A 27,261-nucleotide genomic window follows, 5' to 3' on the forward strand; every position below is an offset into this window, starting at 1 on the left:
ACTGAGAGGAGGAGAAAGTGGAAGCAGTAGGAAGCTTCTGCCTTGTGCTGAACAGCTTCAGAGTTTGGGAGAAGTTGTTTGCGCAGCATGTGCTCTATAGAACACTTGGCAGAAATGCCGTTCCCATGGAGGTAAAATCAGAGGCTGGAGGGAGGCATCCTTCAGGCTGGATTTGGTCTACTAGTACTCAAACAGCTGCTATTCTGCTGTCCTGTGATGTATCTAACAGTCTGTTACTTAGCAGAAATCCATCTTGCCGGTTGTTGGAAATGGATTGGTATAGGTGTGTTCTCATGTCCAAACAAAGAACAGTGGTGTTCTGACGACCTTCCTGTTGGTGGGAGGATCCATGAGCCCTTCTTTGAAGAGCTTTGGTCACAATTTTTGACAACATAGAAAACTGTTGTGAAGAATGTAAGAGCTCTCGGACAGGCAGCTTCTTCAGGACTTTTAAAATCCAGGGCTAATAGCCTACAATGAAATAAAAGTGGGTGTAGTTTAGTGCTGGTGAGATGGCTCTTGTAGATCCATTATAAATTCACTGAAAGGGACTTCTGAGTTTGCTGAGTTGAATTTTCCTTTCATTACTTGGAAACCACAAAATAAAGTAAAATTTTTAAAATATGTCAAAATAAATCAAATTACTCTGTTTATCAATGCTGTGATACCTGAGAGAGAGTAAGTGTACTGAAGTGCCTATTCCTTTTCATGGAAATACATCCATTTTCATAGCTTCTTGCCTTTGAAATTTCTATTTACAGTGCACAGACTGCATCCTAATTCTGCAGATAACATTTGGCAGAGTACTTTTGATCTCTGTTCTGATCAGCGTGTTTGCTGTCATGTTGCAGTGATCACTTCATCATCCACGAGAGAGTACACGGTGACAGAGCCAGAAAGGGATGGAGTTGCTTCCACGTACACGGGCGCCTATCAGTGGCGACAGACCATCTCGTTTGATGAATGCATTCACGATGACTCTCACCGTCCTGCTTCTGCTACTCAGCAGCTCTCGGTGGACAGTGTGTTTGTCCTGTATAACAGAGACGAGCAGATTCTGCGATATGCTATGAGTAATTCCATCGGCCCAATCAGTGGTATGTATGAATTGAAATTTTTTCTCTATTGTGAGTAATTAAGAACAAACAGGCATCCATATTTTTCTAGCCTGCCTTAACTGTGTATTAATGAGGTAAATTAATTTATTGCATTAGTCAGTGGAAGTCCAGATCCATCAATTAGGAAGAGAAATGAGACTGTTGAAAGTTCGTATTTTTACTTGAGAAAGAGTATTCAAGTGATTATCTCTTCTTGAAATTCAGTGGAGTTTGTGTCTAATTCCTTGAAATACTCTCAAGATACCACCTTCAATCTATTGCCACTCAGACAACTGGAGTATATTGTTTATCTTTACCTAATTTTGTAGTTCCTCTATTACTGAATTTTTTGTATTGTCAGAGAAAAGGGCAAAAGAGGGGACTAAGATTCACCATGGGTGAGTTTCTATAACTTATCATGAAACATGGCATTTTATCTTTGAATTGTAGGCAACCTATGAAGTGTATTTTTTTGGATAAGCTGTCCAAGTTTGCACTAAATCAGGAAAAAAGCAAACAATTTGAAAATGCACACCAGATGAGTATAATAAAAAAGCTGTGCTCACTTTTGTTTGATACAAAATAAAGTTCTGCTAATTAAAATGAATAAACCAAACTGTTATGAATCGTGTTTTTAGTCTGCTATCAGTGACTGGGAGATGAATTACTTTTGTCAGTCTTGCCTTTAGAGAGGTTTTTGTGGCTTTTCTTTCTTTCTGGTGCAAAAAGTATTTTTTTTTCCTTGTTTAATGCGTACTATAAGCAGACTCCTTCTAGGCCTTAACTGAATGCTATTGCTTGGATACAGTCATCAAGCCTAAATATGATCTGTCTTGTCAGATGGTTCTGCTGATATTAACCGGAATCCTTGCTACACTGGTACTCATAACTGTGACACCAACGCTGTGTGTCGTCCAGGAACTGGAAATCGTTTCTTCTGTGAATGTTCAGTTGGCTTCCGTGGAGATGGAAACGTTTGTTATGGTATCAAAAAAACTTTAATTTGTTGCAAAATGAAAGCTGAAGTGGAATTTGTTTTCCTTGGGGTGCACTGACCATCAGGATTAGCCATTCTAGCAAAATGAACTGTACTGAGAGGCTGGTTTTGAGAAGGATAGGTTAGAGGGTTGCTGGTCTAGCTGATGTATCTCAGTAATCAAAGCAGGCAAGTTTGACAGTCTTGAAGGGTGTGTTTTGCTAGCTTGCAAAGCATCTTTCCTACCCAGTCTGTCTTTTTATAAAATATGTGGTAACTTAGCTGTGAGAAATTTACTGTAATGCAAGTCCTGGTTAAAATGAATCAACTAGGTTAAAAGTTCTCGATGGAGATGAAAAATGGCATATGCATGAGTGGGCAGAGCAGATATGTGCAATTCATTGAAATAATCTTTTTCTTGATCTGCTTTGAAAATCCGTTCTGGTCAAGAAGATTATATTTCCCAACTCTGTCCAACTCTGTATTCATAATGTATTCGGGTTTTGCTTTGTAATCAAATCCCAGCACAAATACTTGTTTTCAAGAGGTCAACATGTGTGTTAATGAAGTATGTATCATCTCTATTAGCTAACCAAGTTTTGGGGTTTTTTGATTTAAAAAAAAAAAAAAAAAAGACAAAAAACAAAAACAAAGCACAACTCTTCCCTCACTCCAACCTTTAACTCAACTTGCAAATGAAAACAACAGCACCACATTGTCCCTTCCAGTCCTCTGGTGCTGTGAGTTGAGCAACAATGGATTAGAGATGTATATGGATAATGAAAGGCGAAGTCTTTCATAAAGTTCATGCTCCCCCAGTGGTCATCACTGCTGCTGATCATCTTCTAGGCTGGATATTTTTCCTCAGTGGCTCCTCTTTTCTCTACAACTTCCCGTGCCTTCCCCTTATTACTTCATTTTAGAGCCTCTTCCAATTTGTTTTTTCCTTTTTGGTGCCAATTAGCTGAGGACACAGTTACATGAAATCTTGTTTTCAGGTTACTAATATCTCTTAAGATGTATGGTCTAGCTAAGATGTAGCTGAAATATAAAAGACTGCTATTAATCAACAGTTCCAAGTTTCTGTTTTTCTGGCATCCATATTAAATGCATCTTTGTCGTAACCAAAATCCTTGTAATATCCTAGATATTGATGAGTGTTCAGAGCAACCAGGTCTATGTGGCACCAATGCAGACTGCAATAACCAGCCAGGAACCTACCGCTGTGAATGTGTTGAAGGATACCAGTTTGCAGCAGATGGGCGGACTTGTGTTGGTGAGTTTCATATTTCTTGAAAGCACTGCCCACCGGCTCTTGGGCTGTGATTCAGCTCACACGGACAGAAACAGTCCTTCACGATCTGCCCTTACTTCTAACATGAGCTGAATTTAGTGCTGCAGCTACTGATTAGTGGGGTTTTCTGCATTTTCTAAGGGCTGTGCTTTGACTTCTTGGAGTTTTGTGGTTTGTTTCTTTCTTATGTCTAATCCAGAGTTCAGTTTAACAGATTACGCTTTAGTTACAGATTCATCCCTTGGGTAAGATGGTGCACAGGTCTAAATCAGTGTGTCTTGGCTATTGCAGGCTTATTCCAAAGCAATAGTTAATCGTGCTGAAAGGAGATTGTAACAGATCACTTCACTGTTAAAATCCTCGAGATCTGGAGAAAATGTAGCTCATTTTAATGAACATTAAGACTTCAAATTCAGTAGCTGCTGCTGAATTATTTTTATATAATTTTAAAACTTTATTTCCGAAGGAAGCCTGAGTCAATCTGTATTTGCTAGACTAAGGTTGTCCTAACAAGAGATACCTTTTTCCTGTTTGCCCTTTTTTTCACTCAAGTTCTATAAATTCCTTTTGGAAAAAGGAATCTACAAATGGCTGATAGAAGAGGCATAATGACAGATAAAATAATTAATGGCTTTACTTCTAGAGCTGCAACTGTCAGGATAGGATAGAGATTGGATTTTTTTTGTTTGGTTTGGTTAGAATATTTGTCTTTGCAACCTGCAGTAATTCTGTACTGACAAACCCTGTATGCACTCTTCCAGTATAGCTGGACCGGTTCCTGTTTCTTTTGGAAATGAGTGATAACAGCTGAGAATTGTTTGCTTCTGTTGTGACTACTTTGTGGTAAAAGCTTAGTTACCCTTTGATCAGGTCATGCATCCATATCTTCCCTCGTTATAGCTAAGACTGTTCTTCAGCTAAGACTGAGGAACCTTCATCTTATAGCAGACAGTTGCATGACTTTCCTGAAGTTTGTGGCTTTGTATGCTGTGTATTACACTCCATCACAAGCTAAATTTCTCTGCTTCAGTAAGGATTCCAATTAGTCTACTCCCTGAAGTCTCTGTTTGTTGCAGAACAGTCAGAAAAAGCAGCTTCTTCTACCAGGCCACTGGAAGGGATAGGGTGATATGTGGAAGAGCAGCTTTATGTTCTTTCCATTATGTCCACCACTGCACTTCTGTGATTTAGACCCAGAAGGAAACATTCTTCCTTCTAGTCACGATGTCACCAAATTTTCTCTATCACTTTCCCATGAAGTTGATGTCCCACTTTTAGCAAGCACTAAGTAATTCCCTGCCCGGCTTGAAGGATTTCAGTTTGATCTCTTCCTTCAACCTAAACCAAGCCGCATTTGTAAGACTGAAGAGAGGGAAGATAAACTCTAGTTTCCCAACAGATTAAAAATAAATGTCATGGTAATCTTGTTCTCCTTTTCACAGTGGAGGGTTTTATAACCCCCCCAGACAACTTGAACCCCAGAAGGGGCAACAGCAACCCTCTGTGCTTTTGCAGGTTGCTCTGGGATACCAGCCTTGACTCAGCTTTTTTGGAACTGGCCTTTTTTTTTTCATACCAGCTGCATGACTCACTGGATAGCTTTAGAAGAGAGTTGTAAATAAATCCTATTCTCCTACTTGTAGGATGAGAAATAGGAGGACTTGAGGACTCCCTCTGAGCTCCAACTTCTGTGCATTTATAATGCAATTCTTAATAGATTATTTTATAATTTCCTTTCGTAATCTAAAACTTACTTCATCAGACAGAAAGATATTAATGATTCTAACAACATTGTTACTTCTTCCAGAGAAATGGAAAAAATGACTGTTTTCAGATCTGGCTCTGATGGCAGATTTTTGTTATTTTCCTGCTGATACTGTGGTAGTTTCCATCTGTGTACTGTGATGAAAGGAGCGTTGTGTAGTCTTGTCTGGGTTCCCTGTCAGCTTCTCATAAGAATTGTGTAAAGAGAGCCTCAGTGGATTCTCTATTACAGCAGCTGGAAGTCTGTTCCTAGATATACACATTGGATGCTTTATTTCTGGGACCAAAATTTTTGTAGTATTTTGCCTCTTCCTATTTTAAGTACCGTGGTTTCCTTTGTTTTCTTTCCTTTTCACTGATGTAACAGGTAAGCACAGGCAGAACTCCAGTGACTTCCTGAAATAATTTGTGTGTAAAGCAGTGCAATGCCTTCAGAGTACTGCTGTCAACATGAGAAAGTTATGAAAAGCAGGTCTGGTCCCAGCTTACACTGTTGGTCAAAAATCTCTCCAGTAGTTGACAAATTTGTTTATCTCCTATTGAGTGAGTCACAGCTCCCATCTATTGCCAAGTGACAGCAGCCCTGGGTCAGTGGTAGGTTAGTGTAGCAGGTCATCTAATAATTCCCAATGCAGTAAACTGGCCGCTAAGCTAACATGTGAGGTAGCTCTGTGAGATGCCTTACATTTCTTCATTCAGGACTCCTTTTCATAAACAAAGCTGTCATGGATTCTAGGTTCTGTCACTGTGATAGCCTCTCTGCCCCATTCTGTGCTAACAAACATCTGTGAGGTGCTGAGGAGTCAGTTCCTTGTAAAACGTTAATAAGATTTAACACCAGTGAAAGGTGAGATCTTGGAAAAAAAAAAAAATAATCCCAACCTTCAGACCAAAAAAAACCTGTTTCCTTTCTCTTCTGTAAGCTTTCACAGCTGTTCTCTCATATGAACTTATGAGCCTTAGAGTTTATGAATGAAAATTGAAATTTTCATCTCCTCTCTTATACATTTAACCTGCAGCTGTCGACTATGTGGTAAACCACTGCCAGACAGGCACACACAATTGTGACATTCCTCAGCGTGCTCAGTGTGTGTACACTGGAGGGTCCGCCTACATCTGCACATGTCTCCCGGGCTTCTTGGGAGATGGGCGTGCCTGTGAGGGTGAGTAGCACCATTTGTTGTGGGGCTTTTATACTCTTTATTGCACAACTTGGACGGTCATTGAAATATCATATAGTTACTTGTGATTTAAAGTAGGAAATTTCATAGTTTAAGTCCCTCAGGTGGGCATTTGTATTAAGCATATGTCTTTTCCGCCCCTCAGTTTTTGAATTCACTCTTCAATATTTGGGCTATAGAAGGTCCAAGATGAGGTAACTGCAGAAGCTGCAGTACTTGTAGTTGCAGATCTTCATCTGCTGGATGTGTTTGCACTGTATTGGTTTATATTATTACAGTGGTGAAACATAATTCTTAGACTATGTAAAAAAATGACATTCTGTTTCATGTCAGTCAGAGTGCAGTGGGGGAGAAGATTTACCTAACTACATGTTGGAAATACTGCTGTTCAAATCCTACTTCTCTTGCTGTGTTAAGTAATTTCCTTGAGAAGTATAGACATGTATTTCTAAAATACTGTGTGTGTTAACAATGCTAGTTACCCTTTGGAATAGCAGAATGTAGAGATACAGAATCTAAAATACATGCATGCTTTTCTTTCTCCTTTGTCTTTCTGTATTAGATGTACTTCCAAAGAACTATCTGTAAGTCTAATCAGATATCCTAAAATAGGAGCCTGAAAATATGTCAGGTTTGCACATTTTTTCATCACTCTGATTTGTCTATCAGGAGGAACAGTTACCTGAGATTTTTCTTTTCTTTTACAGATGTAGATGAATGTCAACAGGGCCACTGTCATCCAGATGCTTTTTGCTATAACACTCCTGGTTCCTTCAGCTGCCAGTGTAAGGCAGGTTATCGTGGGGATGGTTTCCGATGTGTGTTAGGAGGTAAAATTATATAGTTCTTGAAAATTGAACCAGAAATATAATTTGGGATTTGGAGGATATATGTTAATTTGATTCCTTTCTGAAACAACATGTGTGTTGTCAAAGTGGTGTCTTTATTCTTTCTTAAGTCTTTCAAATTTAGAATTTCACCAAGCTTGTGTCAAAACCTATATCTTGACTGCTATCACTTTTCCATGATATCCTGCTCAATGTCCTGTTTTATATTTTGTTTGTTCTATCCTCAGCAATTTTCGACCCCAAGCTGATATTATCTTTTGAAGTTGCCTTCTGTAAAGGTTTGACCATGGGGGTGATTTGATTTGCATACTCAGTCACTTACCATAGAAGATCTGTAATTGTTGGCAATGCAAATGAGTACAATTACAGGAGAAAAGTGAAAAATGAGACCAAAGTCATGAGACTGTCTGCAATGGTATCTAGATACCTACATGCCACATATACCCTATAGTCCAGAAAGACTATGGTTTCTAGCTGGCACTTATTTCTATATTTACTCAGCTTGTTCTCTATTCAACAGAAAGTTCTTTACCATTCCACACTTCTGTTCCTCCATTGTGCTTTGGGCCTTGAGGTATAAAACTCCTCATCTTGAAGGTATGCTTAAAAAGAAAGAAAATAAGGAACACTGAAGCACAAAGGAGCATTGTTATGGTTACTTTAGTTCAACAGCATGGCAAACCTCTGGAACAGGACTCAGGTTTTGCAGAAAGGTGAATGCTTTTCTGCAAATAAAGAAAATAAAGCTTAACTTCTGTTTGTTCAAACCCAATTCTCTTTCCTCTAACATTCTTGCTGTTGGGCAGAAATCCCTTCATCTGTGAACAGAATGAAATTCAAAATGTGCAGTCAAGAGTAAGAAGAAAGTCATAGGCCCACAGAGAAAGAGAGAAAGAAGCAGTATGACTGGGAAGGGAGGCTCTCTTCACAATTTACCTTCTACCTTGTGGTCTTAATGATGTCCAGAGTATTTGTTGATTCAAAATTGAGGAGGGTTTGTTTGTGCATTTGTTTTAATAGTGGATCTGTTTGTTTGAAAGTGCTTGTCTATATAGCACAATATTACTACCTGAAAACTAATATATTTTCTTTTGCCACTATATTCCCTAATTCTGAATTTCTGACCTTTTTTTTTGCATATTTGGATGCTTGTGTTTTAAAATTAAAAGACAAAGAGTTGTTTAAAGGAAAGTATTAAAAAAAAAGAATTCACAAGGTTGTTTCTGGTTTTAGATCATGACACTTCATCATGTTATGTGAAATCACCTAGTGCGTGTAGATTTTTCTATCATAGGTAAATTGGCGGTTTTGCAGTGTTTAATTCTGAAGTCTAGCTTTTACCACTTTGTAAATCTTTTAATATTATTTTTAACTAACTTTTCATGCATGATCACCCATGAGTATTTTCATTTTAATGCCAGATGAATGAAGAACCTAGTGTTTCTGACCTGTGTCAAAATATTTAGCTAACCAGTCGGCTGATAGAAACAGAATTATTTCTCCTAGAGGAGAAATTTGATGTGAATAACTTGAAGCAAATTAAACCTTAAAACTTCCAGTTCTTCAGGCAGAATTGCAGAGGAAAAAATATTGCTTTCTGCCACATACCCTTTGTACCTGAAACAGGTGGTTTGGAAGACTCATACTTGAAGTCAACTAATTAACTTTTTTACCAGAATACAGTCAATGTCTTCTGAGTATATGTGATAATTTACTTGAGTTTTTTTGGGGGGATTGGGGTTTTTTTGTGGGTTTTTTGTTGGATTTTGTTTGTTTGTTTGGGGTTTTTTGTTGTTGTTAAGAACAATACCTTTTCCCATGCTTTGGTTAGTGTCTACAAAACTGCTAAGCACAGTGTACTATTTTGTAGTAACTTTGTTATTTTTTGCTGCTTATCCTGTACACTTCTTCACTTTCTGTACTCAACACAATTGTTTTTTGAGTGGTAATCTTTCCATGTCACAATTTTAATAGTAGTAGCAAAATATTTTTGAGAGTTCTGTATCTACTGTTTTAGTGGGTGAAGATCTGCCAGGTTTTGGTAGTCTTTATATATGCCTCACTGTTTTGCTTTTTTTTTATATATAGTTTTGTACTATCAGTAGAAGACAAGCTTTCAGAAACACTTCTATCAATTGTGTCTCTGGTCATTAAATGCTCTGAGCAGAAAAAAAATCTGTATAGATAAGAAGTCTCACTTTTGCTGAATCGTTACTGAAATAGGGAGTATCTGTATTGCTCTGCTAGTCTGCAGCAATAGCAGTGTTTACAGCTTATCTTACTGCTCCCTTCTTAGAGTTAACAGAACAGCAGCTGCCCTTGGGGTGTCATCTGTTGCTAAAGCTTTAGTGCCTTTAACATGGATATATCCATCAGTTAATCATTGCCAGGAGATAGAAACAAACTATACTTTCTGAAGCCTACCAAAAGTAGCTTAGTTTACTTTAGCACCCAGTTTGTAAATTAAGTTGCTTCAGAATGGAGACTGCAGATGAGGCTGTATTGTTTGTATTCAGCTGGAATTAGAGACCCTTTCTTCCCCTTTTTACCCGCTAAGGTTTTGATCTAATTAGCCTCTGTGAAGTAACTGAAGTCTTTCCTGGTTGTTAATAGCATGGAAAGTTTCATTCATTCGAATACACAGTTCTTTTTTGCTGTACCCTGTTCCAACCCATGTTGCAATTACTTGCTTGTTTGGTGTCTTTATTATTGCATGAAACCTATTGTTAAAACTTAACAGTGCTGAATGGCAACTCTTGAAACAAGTAGAACTAGAAACTAACAAGAAAAATGGATTCGAGTCACACACAAGAGAACGTCTGTAGGAGTGAACCAGCAGGTTAATGAAAGAGTTAATGATGCTGGAATGTCCCGCTGCTCCCAGCTATTAAGAAAGTCTGTACTTCATTATTTCCTCACGCTTCATTTTTCCATTTCAAAAAAACCCAGATGTCTGAGTGTTTCTACCTCTGCAGACCGCAGACACTGTTTACTAAACAGAAACAAGTCTAGATTCTTGGAACTAGGAACTGTTAAGAGCCATTCTCTGGTCCTGTGTATGCAACTAGTTTCACACGAGAAACGCACTTACCAGAGCAAAACTATAAGTGAAGAATTACAAAGGAAAATAAAGAGACAAAGGGAAGTGCGTTATTTTCATGTGGGTATTTTCATAATATTTTTTTTACTCCAACATTTGAAAACATCAGGTAAAAATGTACTTTGATTTCATTTATTCAAGTTCCATTATATATTTCAGTCACTTTCAAATTCCAGTTTCAAATTCCAGTTTGCCATTGGTAATTTACAAATCAACTGGGAAAAAAAAATGTTTAAAATATTGAATACAAATTTATTTTTCTGAGGAAGGATATACATTTAGCATAATTTCAAGCTGCACCATTCTGCGTATCTACTCTGACTTGTGTGTGCTGTGGTCCATGGGACACAAATTCTTTATCGCACCTTTGATCTCTGTTCTGCTCTATAGCTTCTGTCTTAGGAGCTTTTTTCTGTACAGTCATTCAGTTTTTCACTGTTCTCTTGAACTGTGATTGCCAAAGCTGGACCCAGTATTCCTTGAATCATCTCCCCAGCCTCGTATTCTTTTCTATACCTGTTCCCTGTGTATATGTTGAATTCTTATTTATACCCTCTCACAGTCTCTACAGCACTGAGCTGTGACCTGCTGATAGCTTTTTCTGATTGTAGTTTCCAAGATAACTCTATTTAAAGATATTTCAAGAAATGTATTTCAAGAAGTGTAACTTTACATTTACGTCTTGTCCTTCTCATGTTTTTTGATCTGTTTCTCTTCCACAAATGATGCAACCTAAGGTTGCATATTTTCCTCTGGAATTCAAATGAAAGAATTAAATTTCTTAATAGGAAATTTAAAAACAAGACTAAGGTAAAATGGGAATTTACTAAAGATGCCACTACTGCATGACATTTGACTACTTACTCTGATTATTTTTTCAATTTTTTATCATTTACCAAATTAAGGTAGCCCACAGTATGGTGCTTCGTTTCAAAAATGATACCGTCCTGTGGGCCTGTGTAGAATGCCATAGGGAAGCACAAAGCTTTTAGATCAGTGCATTACCTTCATCAGTCAAGCATCAATTGCACCAAAACCCAGTGGCAACTGGGTTTTACTTATTTTATAGCAAATGCTGATTGGTAATGTTTAAACACATATACGGAAAAGATACTAGAACTTGGTCCTGCTGCTAATAAAAGGCTGCTGCCACCCCTGCTTTATTGTGTCACAAAGGATTGCCAAGGTCTTGCTCTCACTGGTTGTTTCATCTCTGGCAGAATGAACTGACCTTAGTATATATAATTTTTCTCATCATTGACATGATCATTTGGCTTGGCTTTCAAATGTGGGTTTCATAAGAATCTAAAGAACCTCGAAAAATCAGGCCTAGTAACTCCTGGACGTAGAGCCTTGAAATAGGCATGACTTGTTTTGCATTTGCTGCAATCAGGTGCAGTAGTAGATGTAACAGCACTGTTACACCAGGTAGGTGTTATTTGCTCTTAGCTCTACCTGTTATATTTAATGGAAATTTTCTTCCTGCCAATCTAGAGATCAGAGAACTCTCCTCTTAATTGTTCTGTATCTTTGAAGAATCTTGACTGGATGAAATATTACAGTATGTCTATTAAAGGCAGGATCATTAAGAAACCACATTTAGGGTGCTGTAGTGAAGGAAATATACTGATTATTAGGTTTGTGTCTAGAAGCTGGCTTACAAAGTAGCCCTTGTATTATGTAAATATGTGCCATTTCTTGTTATGTGTTTTGTCTAACTTATGCTGTTATGTCATCAAGGCAGGAAATGTGCTTTGTTTGCTGTGTCAGGCTCATCTTTCAAACTCTGTCATAGCTAGCCTCCTTTCAAACAGTTAATTAATGCAATTTAAAATTTTCAAAATCGGAGCATCTTGTCTTAAGCATAGTGAGTAAGACATAGGACTGTATGAACAGTATAACCAGACTATTTCTACCAACCCACCGTCATCTGTATCTTTTTTAGAAAGAGCAAATCATATCCTCTGCCTTCTAGGAACTTAATGCTATTTTTGAAAATTAATTTGTTTAAGTCTCTTGACTTCAGTGTTGTTAATTGCCTTATCAGGCAATTTGTGAGATTGGTCTTGATCTTTGCAATATAGGTACTCTTGAAAAATTTAATCAGAAGTCCCATATAAAATCTGCAAATATAAATGTGGACTTGTCTTGAAATTTAGAACAGATACTGATATTTCAAGTTACCAGTAACACTAACATATCTTATACATAACAGCTGTGTCCTAACTGGAAGGGTATACATACTCCTTTCTATAAATCATATTTGCTAATTCATTTTCATATAGACTATTGATTAGAAAAATTATAAACTCTCGGGATTTACTCTAATTTTGTAAGTTTCAGATGGGAGGAAAAAAGACCAGCTTCTGCTGAGGGGCAGGTAATAGTATTTCTCAAAGATCATAGGAATGCAATTGAGATTTTTTTCCTGCACTGAACAAAAGCAGGGGGGTCAGTTTACCAGTACTCTGTATTCTCCCTGCTTTCTCTCATGAGCATTGCATATAATGAGAGTTTAGAATAAATAAAAATGGTGGCAAAACTATCTGGTGACTGAAATCAGCATTTCTTTTATCTGCATACTGCATAGCACATTGAATACATGAAAACAAAATTTGAGACAGATAATGGACGCTTTCCTACAGGATCTGGTTTTGTAGGTTGATTCAAGACTCTCCACCACCCACATGAAAAGTGATGCCAAATATTTCAGTTGTTTAGAGTCAACCATTCTCCAGTCATTTATATTTCTCTAATTGTGTCCAGGTGCATGAAACATGTCCAAAGTTTTGCTTACGTAACTAGTTTAAATAATAAAAAAACTACCCTTCTTTTTTGATTTTGTGTAATTTACACCACAACAGTCTGTAGATGCATGGGATTAGGTTTTTGCTCAGATGGGCTGGGCCTAATCTGAGCCACACATAACTAAGGCTGTCTACCAAGCAGTGTAAAAACAACGAATAAATGGAAGTGTAATGTTAAAGTCTCTTCAGCACACAGTTTGTGCTAAGTATTTCTGTCTGTAGAAATCATTTACAGGAAAAGGATACTCCCCCATAATTAGAGCTCTTTTTCTCCCAGCACACAGAAGCCTTCAGGGTCCTCAAGTGTAAGGTAAAACTAAACCAGAGGAAGGAACTATGTTATTTTTATTGTATTCTTATAATTTTATTATGTTGTTTGGCATCTAGAACGATATACTGATCTAGATGACTCTCCCTATTGTTTGACAGGTAATACCATGAGATGTATATTTTAGTCCAGACTATTTTGTAAAATTGAAATGTAAAGAGCCAGATCTCTGAATCTCCTGATAACCTGAAAAGTTCGTCTTCCCTCTGTATCCTCTACAGTAATACATATGCATGTGTGTGCGTCTCATATGTTTCTCTGCTTTACCAGGAACTGGACAATCTGTCCCTGTAATTCCTTTCTTAGATGCAAAAGTATCAAATGTGTGCTCAAACCTGACAGCTGATTTTTAATAACCTAATATACTTCATAGCAATGAGCTGCTTCCAGCATCTGCCTCGTTTGTGGTTTTCTCTTGTGGCTCTGAAGGGAAACTCGACCTTTAGCATTACAAAAACGACCCTTAGCCACTCTATGGTCTGGTTAATTAGTCACATTTTAAGGCCCATGGAATAATTGCCAATGGGTAGACATCAAATTTGAAAGTCAAACAGAATGGCCTTGCTCACGTGCCTCAAGGAGAAAGCCCATGGTTTCCACCTTTTGTTCTTTCTCCACTGAAGAAAGGTGCAGGGGACCTGCTTGTTCTCTTTTAAACTAAACGGTGGAAGACAAAATAACATAGGTTTAAGGCAAATGTGTCAGCCTTTCATAGGGCAGACTTGAAGGCATATGCCTTCAAGGTTGATAACCATGTTCCTATAGAGGTACTATGTTCCTATAGAGGTGCCATGTTCCTATAGAGGTAAGAATGCTTGTGTGTAGGTGATCAGCATATGTTAACTGTTAATGGAATGTAGTTGTTAGTGAAACAAAAATATTCACTGAGGTTTGTGTTTATTTGTTTGTTTTGTTGTTGTGTTTTTTCCCCAGAAGCGGAAAAGACCAAATGCCAGCATGAACGAGAAGTAGCTCTTGGCAGTGGAGGTGCTTTCTACCCAAGGGATACAAGAGTTGGTCACTTCATTCCCCAGTGTGATGAGCATGGGAATTACCTACCCACTCAGTGCCATTCTGGCAGTGGATATTGTTGGTGTGTGGATAGGAATGGAAATGAGATTGATGGCACGAGAAGTGGGCCAGGAGTTCGTCCACCATGTAAGTGGCTGAAGCAGTTGTTTTTTGTGGGTGTCTCTCCACCTAAATGCACTGTCTTCCAAATGTGGGGCTTAGTCGTGCCCCTGAGATGTAGCACTGAACTATAGCAGTTCAGGCTTTTGTTGTCCCGATGATGATATGCCTCATGCTACAGCCCTTCCGTAACTCCAACACACATTTTTCCTTCAGCCAGGGCATCCGGACAGCTGTGGTGAGCTTCTGAATAAGAAGATAGTTTTCTAGCTTCTTCCCTACCTAGAAACTATGAGAGGCCCATATAGTCTCTGCCCTCTGGGATTTGTGGAACCTGAGTTGCCTCAGGAAATGAAGGATATTCCTTCCTACGTCTTCCTCACTTCAGTTCCAAAATAAGAGTTTTTTCTAGACATTCGAAGGAAAGAGCAATTACAGAGCCGAACATGAAAAGAACTTCTCTGTCAGCCAAGGGGGAAATTTCAGAAGCTTTCTGCATCTGATTATAGTTATTAGTGTCTGCTTATAGGGCTGTTTCCTTCTGAGAAGTCTGACTGTAATTGTGTCTGCAAATAATAAGGAGCCTTGTTGTGCTGTACAAGCTAATTTTTCCTGATCTGTTTCCTTCTCTATTAACAAGGTCTAAGCACAGCTGCTCCTCCTGTTGTTATTGGGCCCTCTGTTCGACCAGATACAGTACCTCTGCCGCCAGGAACACACCTGCTCTTTGCCCAAAGTGGTAAAATTGAACATGTTCCACTAGAGGGAAACAATATGAAGAAAAATGGTGCAAAAGCACTCTTGCATATTCCAGTAAGTAACCTGGTATACTAAGTCCATGTCTTTTAGAAGATTCGTGACAAAGATGAAAGTTAGTGTTTGTCTACATAACTTAATAATTTAAGTTCAAAACTCAAATTTTACTCTTGATTAAAATTTCAGTATCGCATCAATTTGTCACTGAAAACTACTGATCTATCTAGTCAAAAAGCTTAAAGCTGAGCTATAAAAGAAATTATTTGCCTTTAAAGAACAGCTCACAATGGCTCACAAGACAAAATCTAATCTCATGTCTCCAACAGCTCATCATATAAACTTCTCTATACTCACACTTCCACTGACTTTTTGACTGGTATAAAAGTTTAGGAGACCTACAATAGCAGTATGTGGAGAGGCCCTTTTTTCATTCTTACTCCCTCAAAGCTTTTTCCTAAGTATTAATCTATTCCTCTTTTTTTAGTCAGTTCTCTGCACTTCTTGGCTACATATATATTTTTCTTCCTTTCTTGTTGCTTCCTTCTCCATGTGCAGGCCCAGTGGGTGGCAAATCTTTTTCCCATGCTTCTTACTACTTTCTTCAAAATCTTTGTTCCTTGTAAATGAATTCCTGATGCTGAGAAGGCCTATTTTCAATCACCTGTATCACATGCCAACCCTTTTCACTTCCAGTTTCATAGCATTAATTTGTTTTGCCTGAGGCCTAGAATTTCTGTTTTCATTCCAGTTATATTACAGTGAGTATTTAGTAAACCAAATACTATCTAAATTACACAGATTCACTTCAGTAAATAATACCACAAACTGCTGTAATGTAAGGGTGAAATCAAGCTTTTGACCCTTGTCTAAACTGCTGCTGCAGTACTGTAAAAATAAAGTAAAATACTGTCTGTAAAATGGGGTAGTTAGGCTGAAAGAGACGTGATTCTGAATCCTTGTCAGCTAGTATCATTATTTACTTGATCTAGCTTAAATGAATTAATTAGAAATATTTTCAGGAATGAACTTCCAAGAGATAAGATGCAACTCTTCCTTAAAACTTTCAATTAAAATGAAACTTTCAGTCTCTGCTAATGCTGTTGACTCTGTGTTGTCTGTGATGTGTATTTGCAAAGTGACAGTAGAGGTGTTTAGGTTGTTTTGCAACCTACAGCATTAGGTAAGCTGATGATTAAGTGCATCTGTTTTAATGCATGGGTTGGGACCATTTTTCTAAGAAGTTGCAAGTTACAAAAGCAGCAACTGTGATAGACCTGGGAATCCATGTAAAATTGTTTTACCCTGAAAGTTTCTTTCACTTGCATGGAGGAGAGAGTTTGAACTCCAAATTCAAACTCTAGTCCCATCTTTCTTCCATATGAATGTTCCTTGTCCCTGGGAATACTGTTTCCAGCAGAATGATTTATGTAGTATTTGTTTAAGCTATTTTTTATTTTAAAACCTTACTTTGCTAGAAGTTTTTTTTAGCCAAATGATGCCATGTAGGTAACACTGAAACACAGCTGTACTGCATGGGTTGCATGTCAATGCAAGTCAGATTTGACAGAAGTCATTATTCCCCCTTAAAGGGAAAGAATAAAAGAAAGAAAGCATATGAGGGATAACAGTAAAATGTCAACATGAACTTTCTTTAGATGGTGAAGTTGTAAAAGTCAGACCAGTTGTTCAGTACTAATACCTACAATGCTGCTTTAAAATAATGGTAAATGGTGTTATCTAGTTAAAAGGGACTTATGACTGAAAGTATTTTTCTAAGCTATTTGACAGTGACTGTCACCCAATCATTTTCTCTGCCTGTTGTCCTCATCTCCCATCTTCCCTCAAGAATTTGTTTTTTTCAGCCTTGAGACTTAAAACCATAAACTGCTGCTGGCCAAATAATTATTGTTTAGCCTAGGCTGATCTAACTTGCTTGTTGACCAACAGGACAAAGTTGTTATTGGAGTTGCTTATGACTGTGTGGACAAGATGGTTTATTGGACAGACATCAGCGGCCCTTCGATCAGCAGGGCTAGCCTGAATGGTGGGGAGCCAACCACCCTCATCAAAACAGGTAACAGCACGAAATTCTTTCTCTTGCTACTCCCTAGAAATGATATTAGAGACTTGAATTTAGTAACGTATACTTCCTAGGTGTTGCCTGAGCTGACTAAAGAGTTGTGTTTATGTATTAACCCAGAATGCCATCTGTGGGCATCATTCTCTGACTTTTTTGTTCTGGCAAGCAAGGTAGTTGCTGGATGGCTGAGATTTGGTTATGTGTAGTCCTTTTCTCTCCTGATCTCTGCCAGTCAGCTGCCTGCTCTGGTGAGCATGGAGGTTGAAGAGGAGAACTCCTGCTCTGTTCCTTGGCTTGGGGATCAAAACAGTTGAAAAGTGGTTAGAAATCATTTCAACTGTGACTTTCCATGCCTACCACTCAAGTTGTAAAATGCACGTGAATAAAGCCACCTCATTAGGTTTTTGCCCTTGGAGTTGCTCAAGGATTTGAGAATTGGACTAGAGGGTATTGTGGACTTAGTGCCTTTACAGTTTGTATCTTATTCTTACACTTTTTTGTTGAAGAATCTGCTCTCACTGCAGTCCATGTTCATTTTCATTAAAAGGGTTAATTGTAAGCCCATGCAGCTTAGATATTAAAACCTTTTTTGAGTGGAAAGGGTTAAGGGAAAGGATAGGTTTGGAGAACAAAGTGAATGGTGTGTGTGTGTGGGGGGGGGCGTCATTAAAAAAAAAACAGCAAAAATAGCTGGAGGCGTTTTGAATACTAGTGTCCTTAGGATCCTAGAACACCTGTGAAGTCAAGATACTGGAGGAGGTCACCCTTACTTTGAATCCTCTGCAGCCATTGTTACAAAAAATTAGGAAACTATTTTAGAAAAATTATCAGACGGTTTTAAAATTCTACAATAAATTTGCTTCAGTTTTCTTTGGATGTGTAGAGAATTGCTGCCTGGAGTTTGTGCTTTGGAATAGCCAGTTTGTGGAGATTCCGTTCAAGCTCTTAGGGACAGCAGAGAGATAGGGGTGGCTTGGATCCTACCATTGTCCTAGGAAGGGAAAAGGGAGAGCTTAAGGCCATCCCTAACCATTCCAGTAGTTATGGAGCTTCATAGTTCTGTACAACTTTATGGCTGAGGTATTTGTAAGACCTTTAATCTGAAAGGGACTAACGTGTAGTAAGAGCATGTCCTTGTGCAATTTACAAATTCTTCAGGAAAGGATTTCTGATGCCCACTTCTGAAGTATTTTTTCAGAATCTGCACTTTTAAAAATGGGGGGATATGGATACGAATGTCTGTCTAATGAGAGTGTGTGTACACATTAAAATTCTTGCAATGTATAAAATATTGGAAGAATATTTTTGAAGACTTTCAACTAAATTAGATTGATTATTTAAGGTAATTTGAGATGCTTCAATGTCACATGGAAACCTCATGGGTTTTATCTGCTACAAAAAACATTGTATGGGTAAACATCTCATGATTTCTGTTCTTGGCATAGGAAATGACTGCTGTTCCTGAAGAGATTAGGAGCGACGTTTTACTTCGCCTTCGATATGTTAATGGGCATTTCAATAAGGGGTCAGACCAAAATAATACTGAATCCATTCAAATACTGAATATATCTCCTATGCTGGCCAAAACAAACTTTAAAATCTCATGAAATAGGAAAATGCCTCCCTCTCAGAAGACTCATGAGAATTTTTTGTTTTGGTTTGATCTTTGCCTTTTTCCTCCTGTGAGCTCCAGCTGCTTTCTTCAGTTCATGTGTATTTTTGTGGAATGTACTACTTTTTGGGGTTTTTTTTAAAGCTTTTGTGATCCAAGTTGCATTGCTTTGCAGAAACATATTTTGTTGTGGAGCCCCATCCAGTTCTCTATCCCTGCAGCTGTATAACCTATGGAGGCTTTCTCAGTTCTGCAGCTGTGGAGGCGAGTTGAGGAGAGCTTTCCTTTGTTGTAATTGCTCAAGTCATATCAGCTGTGCATGGCTGTACAAACCTGTCCTCAGGGACAGAGCCTGTGACTGTTAGGCCTGATGACAATATAGCAGGAACATATTTGTGCCTCTGGAAAGACTGGTGATACATGAAGCCTTAAATGTTCCCTTACCTCTCCTTCCATGGAGGACAGTTTTTTCTGGCTCATAATCAACCACACAGAGGAGACATTTACTTTAGACTTCTTTAAATCTCCTGACAAATAGCTGACATAAGGAAATTGAAACAAGGAAACTAGTCAGGGAGCAGGGTCTCCTAGGAATCCATGACAGCAGATCTTTTGCCTGCTACTGTCTTCTGTTTCCTAAAAGACTCTGGGAGCTCCTCCACCACCATTTAGTCAGTAATATTCTGATCCTGGAGACTGGGATCCCTCTCCCCCCACCATGAGCTGTGAGTCAGAAGCAGTGAGATACATCTTATTTGTTCCTTTCTCTCTCTTCAGCAATTAATATAAATCTAAAATGTCATGTGTGCAGATTAAGGGTGGTAAGTATAACCCACTTGAGTGAGAGAGCAGGGGCTGTTTAAGATATTGTGCAACTGTTATTCATAGCAAAGTCACAGTAGCAAATTTTAGAGAGCTCTACCCAGTGTTCTGGGCCAAATGCATTTTCTCCAGAAAAGTTGCTTCTGTTACATACTGTTTGTTTAATGACTGTCAGTAAATAAACTTGAGAATTAAAAGAAGGCTAATGGGTCACATTCCATCAGTGTGTGGATCAGCATCTGAAAGGTGCAGTTTTTGGTTTTTTTCAATAGCTGGCCGGTGTGAAGGGTCATTTCATCTCTTCTGGGGAGTGGCCATGTGCAATTCTTCTTTTGGAACTGAAATTGGACTACAATTTTTTTTTTTTTACTTGACTTTGGCTTCATTACATCCCACATGACCTGCCTGCTCTTTTCAATGGATGTATGAACCTTGAAAAGTAGAGAGCAGTTTCTCATCATGACTGAATTAAACTTTATATATTTCTTCTGCATCCTTTGTCCGAGTTAGAAATTACTAATGCAAAAGCAGTAAGGTCATTATCTGCTATTTCCTGTTGCTTTTGGAACAACTAACTGTCCAAGAAAAACTGTGCACATACAGTACTAAAACATGTTCCAAAAAGGATTGCTCTGCAAAAACAAAGAACTGGATCTAAATTGCATCAGTTAGCTAGTGTCATTGTCTCTAGTGTTTGGAGTTTGATTATGTTTAATTATTGCATCAGCTGAACTTAGCATAAACCCAGTTTTCATGTATGTCAGTACCAAAGAAGGAGAAATATTAAGGGTTATAAATCCATTCTGTGACCTGCTAAGGAGGGTAGAATAAGATTCTGATACTATCTACTGTTCATTTCTCTGCTATCTGCTTTTTCTATGTCTGCTTCTCAAAGAGTGGTTACATGTGTGGTGAGTTTGTTCCTCAAAGAACATGTCATTCTATGTCTTTGAAGGCTTTGTTTATTTAAACTTTGAGGTAAAATGTATGTTCCTCTTCCAAATGACACGAAATAGCTTTTGTTGGGCCACAGCCAGAAAACTTATCTCAGTTAAAAGTTATGCTTATGAGGCTGATGTGTATTGGGAATAAATATAATGCTTAGGAATGTTTTTCTCTGTTCTCCTCCTGCAGACTTGGGAAGCCCTGAAGGGATAGCTGTAGATCATCTAGGTCGCAACATCTTCTGGACTGACTCTCAGCTGGATAGAATAGAAGTGGCTAGGCTGGATGGGCGCCAGCGTCGCATCCTTTTTGACACCGGCTTGGTGAACCCCAGAGCAATTGTCGTGGATCCTGTGGGAGGGTATGGATGTGCTGTCAAGAGATATGTGCAAGCTTAACTTTATTTATTTAATTATTTAACATGAGTGCGTACTCTGAGTCTGTGTTTTCCGGCTGTCTGTAGATAGTAATAGATTACCTTTTCCTAAAACAGCTAACAAACAGGAATGAAACAATCTACTTGTGTCCTGTGTCTGAGTGGTATACTGGAAATGAAAATTCTGAAATGGCTACTAGACAATACTGTGCTAGACAATTTTGTTGAGTGCCTTTCAAATAGTTATTTGTACCTGGCTTTCAGTACATTGTTTGTAGGATGACAAGCATTGTCCTTACCTAAGAATCTTTTTTTTTTGTGAGATTACTGGTCTAAAATACTAGATTAAGCAATTTTATATTTTCATTTCCATCATGACAACCCTTCTTCCTATACTGTTCCATCTTTGAAAACTCCCATGGTATCTCTTCTGTCATCAGTTTTACCTCGTCATTGAGTTGTCTGAGAAGATTCTATTAGGCTTCTATTAGAAGATGCAGATAACTACGTGTTTTAAAAATTGAGCCTGTAGCAGTGTCAGTAGGAAAGTGTAAATGTTTTTAAGTTAAGATTCCAGCCTACAAAGATTGATGTACTACATACTTTTATGTAGTCTTTGATCAGTTGACATTTTTTTCTCTCTGAATATTGAAAGAAATACAGGGAAAATTAAAACTAGTACAGAGTCCATAGTAGTAGTGCATGTCTGTTAATTATTGTCTGAACTTGCCTGCTGTTGCCCTCATGCAACTCAAAATGCTCAGAAGCATAGAGGCTTTCTCAGTCTTGAATTGCTAGGAAACTCTACTAAATGACTGCTTAATTGACATTAGTACTATACAAAAGTACTGTTCTTTTCAGGGAGAGCTTTTTGAAAGGGGCATCCTGATTCCAGATGTTTGCCAACAAGGTTAGCAGTGAGAAAAGAATGCATATGATCCATGAAGTTTGGAGTGATACAAAATTAAATAAAAAAGTAATGGTATTGACTCCTCTAATTCCTTTAATACAAAATAGGCTTTTACGTCATAGTCCCATAATAGTTGATCTGTGGATGCACATCAAACATCATAACGAGGAGAAGCAAATGCACTTTGGTGTGAGAGAAGTGCAGAGACACAAAGTAATCAGACTGAGGAGAGACCTGTGTTCTGTGCAGAACCCCACTGACAGAGTAGGTCTCTGGGTTCAGATCAAGCAGTACAGACTTCTGTCTCATAGTGGACTGTGTGTGTGTATGAAGGAGTAAACAACAAAGATTCTTGCATTGAGGGACCATGTAATTTCTCAGCCACAGAATGTACAACCAAGGGGGAAAAACACCACTAAAAAATGACCAATAATAAGAAAACATCAGTGAGTTAATGGCCCTCTCTGAGGACCTCCCCTGAGGATAAACCACTCTGATTCCATTGTATATTGCTTAGTTGGTGCACTGAAAAGGAAATTGTAGTTTCAAATGAATCCCAAATGTATGCCAAATACTCTTGCTTCAACCTGAGCAGACATGATGGACAGTGAGATGAAGAACTCAAAATGTAGATGTACATCTTGAATGGTCCCTAGAACCATTGAAGTAGAGGTCTTTTTGGCTGGCATCTTGCACAAAAGCTAAACAAGGTGGAGAAAACATTTCTTCTCATGTGTGTGCTTGTTCCTTTTGTTTTTAATGAAAGTATGTTTCCTACATCTTTACTATACTTTTGTGACTTCTGTATTGAAGTGCAATGTGGTTCTTCTTATCTATTTAAATTATTTGGGGGAGGCGTGTGTTACTTTTGTGTCCTTAGCATTTTCCTTAATTACAACAGTCTTTTGAGATCAGTCACTGTCTTGACTCTTGCCTTTTTCTTCCTCTTAAGAAACTTGTACTGGACTGACTGGAACAGAGAAGCTCCTAAAATTGAAACCTCGTACATGGATGGCACAAACAGAAGAATTCTTGTTAAAGATGATCTTGGGTTGCCAAATGGACTGACATTTGATCCTTATTCCTCAATGCTCTGCTGGGTAGATGCAGGTAAAGAGGTGCTAAAATGTTTCTTCATATTAGTAGTAGAACAAATATGTCCAATCCTGAAATTATGTACTCTTTGAGCTACATGTCAAACCTCATGCCTTTCACTTTGGCTTTAACGATCTCTTGATTTATTCCAGGTAGCTGTGGAATTCACATGAGTCTCTGTGCAAGCTGAAAGATTTAATTTCTGATCACAAAACTCTCTAGGAATTCAACAGATGTTGTCTGTGTGTCTTATATGTGACCATCTCTTTAGGTAATGCTTAGGCCTTTGTAGAAGAAGTTAGTTTAAGAACAGGGGAAAAAACACAGGTTTATCTGATCTGGCTTACAGAATGTCATCCTGGCACTATTGTTCTAAGACCTGTAACCTGAGGCCAAGTCTGGCTTATATTTGACTGAAGCAAGGCCTGAAAAAGCAATGCATCCTAAAGATCAAGAGATTAATGTTCTGCCACCGACCCACTGCTTGTTTTGTGCCAGTGTCTTACTGGTTAAAAAAAAGTGTGCTCTTAATTCTCATTTAATTATTTGGGGTTTTTTTTGGCATCTTGTTGTCTTTCTCCCTGTAGACTCGGGCAGAGATGTCTTCCTGTGGAGGCACTTCTATGCTTCAAGTCACCTTTCAAGCTTTGAATAAAATAAAATTATTGAACTCTATTTTTCACCATAAAACACTTTCTCTAACCTTCAAATATATCTTCTTCTGCTATCTCTAATTCCTTACTCTCTCTGCCTTTCTTGTTCTCACATTTGTCTCTCTTCTCTTTTTATCTAATTTTGAAACCCACTGTTTAGGAGAAAACGACAGGTGTTCCTAGCCTGTAGTAGTTTTGCAGGTAGACCATTTTTGCACCCTACTTGCATCTACAAGTTAGATGGTCTTCCTGCAGTCACACCCTCATGGCTCAACCCAGCAAGCATTTTAGGAACATGCTCACCAAATGAGCTTTGCAAAAATGCCTTGCAGAGGAGGTGGAACTAGTTAATGGCTGAAGTATCGCTCCAGAATAGAGGAAGCCTTCTGTCAGCTTCCACACCAATTTGAGGATGCCGGTCTTTGTAGCAGGAATCTCAGCTTGTGAGCAATGGCTGCATGGGACATCTGTGTTACTGTAACTTAGGTGATGTGCTGATTAGCATTAGCACCAAAGTACTTTTCATTCAATTTTTGGCACGTGCATAGATGTGACACAGAGGAAGGTTTTGTCTAAACAGCACACTGAAAGACCTCCAGGACTTTTTACCGTGTTCCTGCTTGCATGCTTGTGCTCGTCCTTCATCCCTCATGAGAACTCCCTTGCTCTGGTTCAAAGGCTTAATTGTTTCACGACGTTCCAGGTACCAAGAGGCTGGAGTGCATGAACCCTAACCAGCTTGGTCGACGAAAGATTGTTGAAGGTATTCAGTACCCTTTTGGTGTTACAAGCTATGGGAAGAATTTATACTATACAGACTGGAGAAGGTACGTTATCTGTTAAAGAAATTATGGAGTGCTTTAATCTTTTCTTCTCCCTGGTAGAAACCGAAGTACATACTGCATTTCTCATGTCTGACCTCTCACGTATTCCTGTTTTGTTGCTTTCCTGACGATAGCTGATCCAGAGTGGAGTGGATCTGTAGAGCTGACCTATTGATGCTGCCAGTTAACTGCGTTTTCATTTTCAGCAGAGTGATTTGTCCTATAAGAAAATGCTTTTAACACTGTACATTTTTGGAAAAGGAGTGGGCACTAATTTGTTTCCCTTATGGGGTGGTACTTGCTGCGTTGTAAAGGGCAGAAAATCATTACTCTTGGCTTTCTATGCCTTGTATTATATGAATGTTCAACAAGAAATAAGAGGGAAAAAAAGGGTTTACTGTCTTGATGATGATTTCTTTGTGTCATTTCAGAGCGTTTTAGAGTAAATGCTCTAAAAATGCTGCCATATGATCAAGACTTTAGAGTTCACTCTAAAATTTCCAGAAAATAAATCCAGTCCCTGCATTTTAAAATATTTATTTTTCCTTGGTGTAAATGGTTGTATGGCTCTGTCTGCTATTAATAGCTATTAATGTGTGTAAGAATTTGCAAGTTAGAACCTAACAGCTGGGAAGTGCTATTCTAGAACAGGCTTGTATAAATGGGAAAGTGTGATACAGGTTTGTCAGTTGACTGCCCTTTTATATTTAGGAAGAAAAGATTGCTTGTATTCCTGTATTCCTTCTGGAGATCAGGCTCCACCCAAAATATAACATTGTCATAATGATTATGCATAATAACTGCAACAACAGCTATACCACAGAACATGTTGGAGGGGCAGAATATGAAGAATGTGTCAAAACTACTAACAAATGTCCCTCCGGTAGGGCGACATTGTCCTCTATTGGAAGTACCTTCAAAATTAGTAAGGAGTCTCCCTACTAAATTTCTTAGCTGCCTAGAATGAAAGTCATAACATACTTGATTTGTCCAGGAAAGATGATGTCTTGGAGAATTTTACTTCTGGAATCTCTTCCTAATTGTTAAAAAGAGGCAACTTCAGACTTTTGATTTTGGTTGGTTTTTTTACTTGTTTACTGGGGTTTTGCTTTTTGATTTTAGTTGTGTTGTTTTGTTTGTCCCTGTACTTCCACTTCATCTCTCTTCTGTATATTCTCTTCTGCATATGGCAGGGATGCTGTTGTTGCAGTGGATCGCATGATTTCATTAGAAAATGATAACTTCCAGCCTCACAAGCGCTCCCGTCTCTATGGAATCACCACGGCCTTTGCTCAGTGCCCAGGAGGTAATCCATATGATTCTCAAGTTTTTACAGCTGCATAACACCTTGGTGTATAAATGACCTTAGTAGTAGCTCCCATTTATAAGCTGCCAACTGATTTAGGTAGTGAAGAACTGGTTGCTGCTTAAATTTCTGTTTACTAAGAAATTCAAAGCCACCTCAATTTTTTTACATAAAAGTAGCTTTTGTGGTTGCCACATGAAAGCAGAATTGGGAGGGGAGAAGGGGCCTGTTCTGTCCTTTTTGAAAGGACAAGTCTATGATCAAGATGGTAGATATAGCAGTTTTTGACAGTTCAGATGCTCATCACCTAAACTGAATGCTATAGTCATGGCTGGGGTGTTATTTACTTATTTTTAAGTTTAAATTATGGAAATATTATGGTCTTTCAGATCTCCTTAATGAGACTGAGTGTTTTTCAAAATGGAATGTTCAGAAAACAGCAGGTGGTGGGGTGGCTGGGCTGAGCTGGCCTTTCTGCTCTGTTGAATGTTAAGTTTTTCAAAAATCCTATTGAAAAGAGGAAGAGAGGAAGTTGATACCCTTGAAATATAATTTGGTTTTTGAGAAGTAGCATCACTTTGCAGTAATGTTGTTATTAGCAAACCACAGTTAGGAGAAGAGTTCACCGTTTTTTATTACAACATGTCTGGAATTATAGGAGCAGCAATATTTTTGCTTTAAGCCTATAAAAACCGCCCAAGATAGTTTCTCTTCAAATTATTCAATATATGCACTAAATGAAATTGACTTTTTACAGAAGTCCTGGCTCAGAGCCTAAAAATGCATAAATATCATAATTAAGAAATCAGTTACATTGCTATTACTAGTTAATACACAGTTCCATTTTGGTAGACATGTAAAACTAAACAACATTGTGTACTCTGAGTATGTCCTTATAGCTATAATATTCAGTACCTTAATGTCATTTCTTTCTCATCATATATCTGTTTCAAGTGTTTTCCTGGGATGGATGCCTCTCCTCACAGACCACTGCTTCTGGCGCTGCCTTCTCTTTCATTTTACGCTTTAATGTTAACACCTCCTCACCCACCCAATTTTTTTGTTTTGTTATCATGGATCATTCTTCGATGTTTTAGTGGTAGGTGGTATCCAAGGATGATGTTCTGTAGCATTTTGGACTTTACCCCCACGTATTACATTCTCTCTACTTCCTCATTCATTCTAATGTCTGTGACCATGTGGCCAATTTATGACATGTATTTCAGGAACAGCCCAGGTGATTCATGTTGCCTCTCCCACTCTGTCCTGATATCTTGATCTTTCTTTGATGCGAATACCAAGGTGACACAAAGGATATGGTGACTGTCATCTGCCCAAAGCATAGTTTTGTTTCAC

General features: G+C 38.3%; 1 protein-coding gene across 1 annotated transcript in view; it reads left to right on the plus strand.

The window, feature by feature from the left end:
* NID1 (nidogen 1) overlaps positions 1–27,261 on the plus strand; it is a 45,049-nt gene that overhangs the window by 14,203 nt on the left and 3,585 nt on the right. The window contains exons 8-19 of the mRNA XM_039379080.1: positions 852–1,097; positions 1,938–2,081; positions 3,221–3,349; positions 6,151–6,294; positions 7,020–7,142; positions 14,329–14,553; positions 15,167–15,339; positions 17,230–17,356; positions 20,931–21,102; positions 22,980–23,137; positions 24,479–24,602; positions 25,793–25,905. Coding sequence (XP_039235014.1) covers positions 852–1,097; positions 1,938–2,081; positions 3,221–3,349; positions 6,151–6,294; positions 7,020–7,142; positions 14,329–14,553; positions 15,167–15,339; positions 17,230–17,356; positions 20,931–21,102; positions 22,980–23,137; positions 24,479–24,602; positions 25,793–25,905 — 1,878 coding nt within the window. The remainder of the gene's footprint in view (positions 1–851; positions 1,098–1,937; positions 2,082–3,220; positions 3,350–6,150; positions 6,295–7,019; positions 7,143–14,328; positions 14,554–15,166; positions 15,340–17,229; positions 17,357–20,930; positions 21,103–22,979; positions 23,138–24,478; positions 24,603–25,792; positions 25,906–27,261) is intronic.

Source organism: Pipra filicauda, unplaced genomic scaffold, assembly GCF_003945595.2.
Source record: "Pipra filicauda isolate LSUMZ 115617 unplaced genomic scaffold, ASM394559v2 scaffold154_size2910363_pilon, whole genome shotgun sequence".
Lineage (NCBI taxonomy): Eukaryota > Metazoa > Chordata > Aves > Passeriformes > Pipridae > Pipra > Pipra filicauda.